The sequence below is a fragment of the Bidens hawaiensis genome, unplaced genomic scaffold (assembly GCF_021521415.1).
Source record: "Bidens hawaiensis isolate Kalapana, Puna unplaced genomic scaffold, B.hawaiensis_p1.1 tig00026279_1, whole genome shotgun sequence".
In the NCBI taxonomy this organism is placed as follows: domain Eukaryota; kingdom Viridiplantae; phylum Streptophyta; class Magnoliopsida; order Asterales; family Asteraceae; genus Bidens; species Bidens hawaiensis.
Genome location: NW_027505067.1, coordinates 1 through 7475, shown reverse-complemented (window position 1 = coordinate 7475; position 7475 = coordinate 1). Strand labels below are relative to the sequence as shown.

Genomic DNA, 7475 nt, shown 5'->3' with positions numbered 1-7475 from the left:
CGGCATTGAAGAAGCTTATTAAGGGCCAGAGTTGTGTAGTAATGCAAATTAACCCCCCCCCCCCCTCCCGCTCCCGAAATTTTATACACATAGTGTAAATTTACATATTTTCGGCTGAAAATTTGAGCCTAGCCTCCCTCTTTTGTGAAATTTTCATACAATTTGAGTCCCTTTTGACGTTTTCATTCAAGCTTTGCTAATGGGTGCCGGTTAGTTTATAACCATCACTAAATCTGAAAGCAAATCTATAAACGTCTAAAGTAGTATCGGCGCACTATAGCTTGTGATTTACATAGGCGTGGGTTAAGCGATACTGAGTATAAGTATAAATTTATAGACTTTTAAATTCCATTCTTGTAATTTGTGTAAGAAAAAGATATTTTGGAATTTGTGACACTGGGCCACCAAGTTTGGCAGATGTATACCAACTCTTATTTACAGCCACTAGAGTTCAACTAGACAAAATATCACTGGGCCCAGGTCTTTTAATCAAATTTGTGGTTGTCATTTAGCTACTATTATTTATAGTTCGTAGATTCATCATTTTGACATTTAGCTTTATTCTTTCACTTTCACTAAAGAAAAGAAGATAAAATAATATAATAGAATATCAACACACTATATGCTCCTTTTGAAATGAGGGTGGAACTTTGGGTCGAGACACTTTACTAGTGAGAGGTTTGGCTCACTATCATCAATTTATATAGGAGATATGAGAGATGACTCTAGCTTGCCAGGGTTTGAGTCCTGATCTCACCCGTTTGACGGGCGTGGGGGTCGGGTTTTATCCGGGGAATCCCTCAATAGGTGGACCGCTAGGGGCTCCGTCCATCCGGACTCATGGCCGGCTCGGGCTACCTTTAGCCATTGGGGGCCGCGTACGGAGTACCTGGCGTTACTTAGTTGGTCGTTCCAAAAACAAACTAAAAGGGTGGAACTTTGGGATGAGATTGGGATGGTACCGGTACTGACCGGTACCCCGAAAATCTTGATCCCGAAATTTGGAAATTGTTGGTACCGGTACCGAAAAGTTCGGTTCGGTACCGGTATTTCGTGAAAAATTCGGGAAACACCAGTACCGTACTGATACCGAAAACTCAATACTTGATACCGATTCGGTACCAATGGTTCCAAATCGGTATCGAATTCGGTACCTGTACCAATCGGTACCCGTACCGAAAACACTCATCCCTAATGAAACTATAGAGGATTTTGATGGTTTTTCGGTGTTTGGTGTTTGGGATTACTTCTTTTAGTCTATTTATAATTTATTAAAAAGTTAATAAAGGTGTTTGAGATTATTTATTATGTGAGAGCCAAATTTGATAAGTTATAAACTTCTACTTATTGTTATAAGTCATAAAGAGATAAAAATAAGGAATCCCAAACACCCCCTATGTACTGTATATAGTTTTGGTTTTAAGTGATAATACATTTTTGTTGTTCTAGTTCCTTCGTATTGAATTTGGAATTAGAAGAAATTTAATTTGGAATCTGAACATTCCAATTGGAATTAGAATTGGAAGGAATTGAAATCCAATTCCATTCTTGATGAGTTCGTTTGAGAAATGAATTGCAATCTATTGTCACAAATGAATTGGAATCTTTTTTTTAACGAGGATAATGGCGGAAACATTTTAGTTTTATTTTTATATTTTGAGCTATGAATTTTTTATTATTTTTTTGAATTTTTTAGGGGTTTCTATTAAGATCAAAAACCCCTCAAAAAAATATTCAAAAAAATAATAAAAAATTCATAACTCAAAATATAAATCAAAAACCAAAAATAAAAAAATAAAAAAACTAAAATGTTTTATTCGTTGTCTTCGTAAAAAAAACTCGAGAAAAGATTCCAATGAATTTCCTTGAAATCCTCAATATTTTGGAAGGATTTGGAATCCCTTTGTTTAAAGGAATTTGAAGGAATTGAATTCCAATTCCAATTCTAATTCTTTGACAACTGAACACACCATTTTGGATTCCCACGAATTAAGATTCTAATTCCAACAAAACGAACACGTCATGACATGGGATTTTAATTCCAATTTCTTTGAATTCCCACGAATTCTGTGAAACGAATGCACCCTTAGAGTTAATAGAGTGTCACGTGGCTGCATATTTTTCTTAGGAAAATGATTGCATAGAGGAACTCCCGACTATCGAATAATCTTACTGAAACCCTTCCAAATGATGAGTAGGTGGATTGTTAGTGTTCATTACATGTCACTCATAAAATCGAACCATCATACTTCTTGAAGCGTTTTGCTACTAATTGAAATGGACAGTTAGTTTTTTTTGGTTCCATAACGTCTAAATATCGCTACTCTCTTGTATTCGTCCCACTATGAGACTTGAGAAAAACTTTGTTACATGAGCTGTAACGTTTTCGTTTGATCTTTGGGTTAGTATAACGACACCAATCTCACGGTCTCTGGTTTTCACCCAATTATATCAAGACCTCTAGTGACGTGAGCACCTAGAATAGTACATGTGTTAACAATAGTAGAGTTGGACAATACTGATATACACACAAAATATTACACCCGAGCGAGGAAAACGCTGATATACTGCTAAAAGAATCAAAACTTGCTATTAAATATTTATTGTCAAAACCAACATCGTTGCCTAGTTTTTGATTGAAACTGATAATATGGTGTTGAAATCAATCCAATGAAACAATAACTGAATAAATAAAATGAATTTATAGTCTTATGCATAGTTGCCTAGTTTTTGATGGAATATTATGCCGTGTTAAATAATTGACAGAACTTTGTATTGTATCAAATAATTGGCCAGCAAGTATACCGAAGTAAACCTTGACCGGCACGCAAAACTATGCGCTCGATCATACGACTCTTATGTCTATAAGAGTCGTATAATGCACGATGCCATCAGGCCTAATATACCTACACATTTTTCAGGTTGGCAAAGCATATACGAGTAGTAAATTTATGTTATAGTTATGACTTATGAGGATATTAATAATACACAACTAATTAAACTACTATAAATTCATTACCATGTACTAAACATTTTGTCTTTAATGTGATAAATTATCTTATTAAGTTGTTCATGGTTATCACATGAGAGCCATGCCATTACATTTGTTACTCACCCACTCGTTCAACTTATGTTATACTTGTCCATGGTTACCATCTAAGCGCTACATCATTAGTGTGTGCTCACTCGACACATCACCCTCAAACCCACCCTTTGACGTATCATAACACATGCTCTTATGTTTATTAAATGTAACTTGATACATCGAGACAGAAGTTTAATGTTTACCAATATATTTTGCTGGTTGACTTGTTAATAACAAATAGTTTATATAAAATAATAAAAATCGAAACTTAACTCCTTACTTAGTTAAAAGAAAACATATTATGAAGATATAGGAGTGTTTACGTTTTGAACTATTGATACAAGACATAAACAACCAAACATCATGGTTTTAGTATGTTTTTTTGTTTTGCTACGGGTTTGACTCGTTTGGCTTCTTTGTGGATTTTTATAAAACATAAATTTGTCAAAAGATTAATGCATTTGTAGAATAAATATGAAAAATAAATAGCATGAAGAATTAATAATAAAAAATAGTAGTTACAACCTTACAACATTTATGTATGGCTAAAAGATTCAACTGACATATATTATATATAGTTGTTACAAGTTACAACCTTACAACATTCTTCATCACTTATGAAACATGGTACGCCAATACTTACGAGTGAAATCAAAGACCATATACCTCAATTCTCTCATAAAACCAAAATACGCAGTCCTCCACTTGTTGTTGACTATCAAAGGAGTTACAACAACCCAAAAGCCAACAATGAATTCAGAAACCGTGCTGATAATCAATCCCCAATCAACTTTGTGTGATACGTTTGTTTCTTCTTTGTGGTTAGCATCTGGCACAACAACTGCACAAGTTTTAGTGAGCGGCTTTCCGCAGAGTTTGTTGTTAAAGAAGCTAGATTCATTGAAACTTTGAAGTTGTGTGCTTGTTGGGACTCTTCCAGAAAAATTATTGTAGGACACGTTGAAACTACTCAAGAAACTCATGCTTGACAAGCTGACGGGAAGTTCTCCAAAAAGATGATTAAAAGACACGTCAAATGATTCAAGTGATTTCATATCTCCAAAGTTCTTAGGGATACTCCCTGTAAGTTGATTTCTTGATAAGTTCAAAGTTTGTAACGCTTTGAGGGCCATTAGCTCACTTGGGATATACCCAGATAAATTGTTACTCGAAAGGTCCATACTCAGCACAAGCCCGAGGATGGTGCTGTATATGTCTTCTCGTCCATTTTTCACCAATGAAACACTACTAAGAACGTCCGTGTCTTCATATTGTACATAAATGAATCTATCAGTTGAAGTATCTTCTTTGCCAGAGAGAACGGCGAAATTGCTGAAGCATCTAGGTATATTTCCTGATAAATTATTATGAGCCAAGTCCAAGATCTGAATACTAGTAACATAACAAAGCTCACGAGCTATATTTCTGTGAAAATTGTTTGATCTGAGGTTCAGAATTCTCAAATCCGAGAGTTTTGTCCCAAACCATGTTGGAATTCTACCAACAAATTTGTTTTTTGCAAGTAAAAGGATCGATAATTTCGTCAAGTTCTTTAGAGAAGATGGTAATCTTCCAAAAAGCTTGTTGTTACACATGTTCAATGATCTCAATGAAGATAAAAATCCTAGAGTTCTTGGAATCTCACCAGACAAATTATTGTTCTCCAAGTTTAAGAACTCCAAACTCAGGTACTTCTCCCAACACTGATTAGGAATGACACCAGATAGAGAATTATTAGCAACATTAAGACCCTCAATCTCTTTTCCGCCATACGGACATATGAAATGGTGTAACAATCCCACAAATGAGTTTGATGATAGATCCACAAAAAACGCTAATGAACTATTTGAGAGTGCAGGTAATTGTCCACTGAACTTGTTATGACTTAGGTCGAGTATAGCAAGTGTTCTCGGGATGCCAAGCAACGTTCCTTGAATATGATTTTGTGACATATCTAGATATGCTAGATTGGGAAATAATCCCAAAATGAAAGAGGTATAGTTGATGAAATTGTTGTATTTCTCATCTCTAAAAGTATCAAATCGTTTTGTTGTAGCAACCACATTGGAAATTGAGGCCCAATATCCCAATGACTTAAATACAAGACCTCCAAGTGGAAATGAGGATTCCAGTTTGCTAGGCTTGGTCTAAGGATCAAGTTATTGCCAGATCCTTTTAGGTATTTCAATTTGCTAAGTCTGGCAAAGTGAACATCAGTCACAACACCAGTCAACAAGTTATAAGAAATATCTAGAAAATTCAGATTTGAAAGCAGACCCAGACTACTTGGAAGGCTACCATTCAGTCGGTTATTTGAAACACACAATGTCTCCAACGATGACAATCCTCCGATTGAGAATGGAATTTGACCAGAAATAAGATTCTTGTCAAGATCTAAATACTTCAGAAAAGATAGTCGTCCTATGGAATCTGGAATTGTGCCAACAATACGATTGTCTTGAAGTTGAAGGGACAAAAGATTTATCAATTGGTCAAGTTGGTAGGGCAGATGACTAGAAAGTCTCGAGGATTCGATGAATATTGACTCCAAGCTAGGTGATTTGCACTCAAAAAAACTTTCAAGAAGAAATGACATGCTGATATGTTCAAACCTAGAACCTGACAAATCAATATCTCTCAAATTACAAAGGTTACCAAGTGATTTTGGTATTGTCTTTATAAGTTGATTATGTGACACATCAAGGCTAAGAAGAGACGTCAAGTTATGAAGGGAATTAAGAACCAAACTTGCAACACCACAACCACTAATATCTAATGAGATAAGATTACTACTAGATAACCCTTTTAATATAGACGAAGAATTCATGAAATAGTTTCCAGACACATGAAGCACCTCGAGAGATGTCATGTTATGGAAGCCTTCACTACCACTAGGAATTGGACCGTGGAAACCGCACCAACTTAAATCTAATGAAACTAGACTGGTTATACTAAAAATCCACCTTGGCACTAAACTATTACTGAAATAGTTTTGGGAAAGATCAAGCACGGAAAGGGTTGTGAGATTAAGACTAGCAACATACGGGTGCATAAGCCTGAGTTTACTATCAGACAGATGTAATTCAACCAAAGAAGGAAGGTTATTGATCACCTGAAGCCAATTGATTGCTTTGCTAAGGTCTACGCCACTCATATCCAGGTGATGCAAGAAACGGAGACCCGACAACCATTGTATACTCTTCATGCTAATTGAATATGGATATTCACCATATTCATCCATTTCATCATATCCATAAAAACAACTTTCATAAAAATTTCCAAGACTGAGGATGCGTAATTCCGATAAATTACCAAGCTGAGTAGGGGTTGCTCCTCCAAATCTAGAACATGAGAGGTTGAGATACCTCAAGTTTCTAAGAGATCCTAGAAATCTGGGAACTTGCTTTCTTCCAAAGTCATAGTAGCTCAAGTCTAAATGTTTTAGTTGCTTCAAATTCAGTAGGGATGGTGTTGATGCATAAATGTCAGTAGTTCATATGTCTAATGTCTGTAATCGAGTCTGTAATATTGTTTGTGTATTTGTTTGTTAAAGCGAAGTTGTTGACAAGTTCGCTTAGGCGAACTTGTTAACCAAGCGAAGTTGTTGACAAGTTCGCCTAGGCGAACTTGTTGAACAAGCGAAGTTATGGACAACTTCGCCTGAGGCGAAATTGTCGTGTATTTATATAGGCTACGGGTTTTCTGTTTAGGGGTTGATTGAGTAGTTCAAGTTACGTGTAATTCAGTGAGTCGAGTGACGTGAGGTCGAGAGTCTGTAAGTATCACGGTTTGAGTTATTAATATAACGTGTGTTTGTTCGTATCGTATTCGTGTGTTTCGTGTGATTGTATTCTACGTCCGTAACGATCTACACAGGGATTCCGCACCTGTGTATATCGGGATATCTCGTGTGATCCATCAAGGGAACCTACAATTGGTATCAGAGCTTTTCCTCGATTGTGTGGTTCGGGATATTCACGCGGGGTGTAGAATTCGTCCCATTTCGGGTATTCACGGGACGAGTTTGTGGTGTTTTTGCTCATTCTAGCCTCCTACCAGTGTGTTTAAGCCTTTAAACCGTCAAAAACGTCGTTAAAATCCGATTTTTAGATCTGCAGAAAGTTTAAGTTCGTCAGGCGAAGTTGCTGTTCATCAGGCGAAGTTGCCGTCAGGATACGTAGGGTTTCAGTGAAGATATAAGGAGAAGCGAAGTTATTTACAACTTCGCCTACCTCCTCAACTTCGCCTAACTCAGCGAAGTTCTCATCAACTTCGCCTAGCTCAGCGAAGTTCTCATCAAGTTCGCCTACTCTCTAAGTTCGCTTACCCTAAGCGAAGTTATTCTTAACTTCGCCCAGTCACGCGAATTTAAGAAGAATCCAGCGAAGTT

At 36.5% G+C, this 7475-nt stretch overlaps 2 protein-coding genes across 2 annotated transcripts; both read right to left on the bottom strand.

Annotated features, from left to right (window-relative positions):
- Nucleotides 1-3696: 3696 nt before the first annotated feature.
- Nucleotides 3697-5037, bottom strand: LOC143610419 (receptor-like protein EIX2). The gene has a single exon (XM_077084904.1). It carries the CDS (start codon nt 5035-5037, stop codon nt 3697-3699), a length of 1341 nt encoding a protein of 446 aa, XP_076941019.1.
- An 11-nt stretch (nt 5038-5048) lies between these two features.
- On the bottom strand, nt 5049-6326 carry LOC143610434 (uncharacterized). The gene has a single exon (XM_077084917.1). The coding sequence runs from the start codon at nt 6324-6326 to the stop codon at nt 5049-5051; it is 1278 nt and encodes a 425-aa protein (XP_076941032.1).
- Nucleotides 6327-7475: the final 1149 nt, after the last annotated feature.

Coding starts and splice junctions, on each gene's coding strand:
- LOC143610419 (XM_077084904.1), bottom strand. CDS start 5,037: ATGTCACAAAATCATATTCAAGGAACGTTGCTTGGCATCCCGAGAACA.
- LOC143610434 (XM_077084917.1), bottom strand. CDS start 6,326: ATGGATGAATATGGTGAATATCCATATTCAATTAGCATGAAGAGTATA.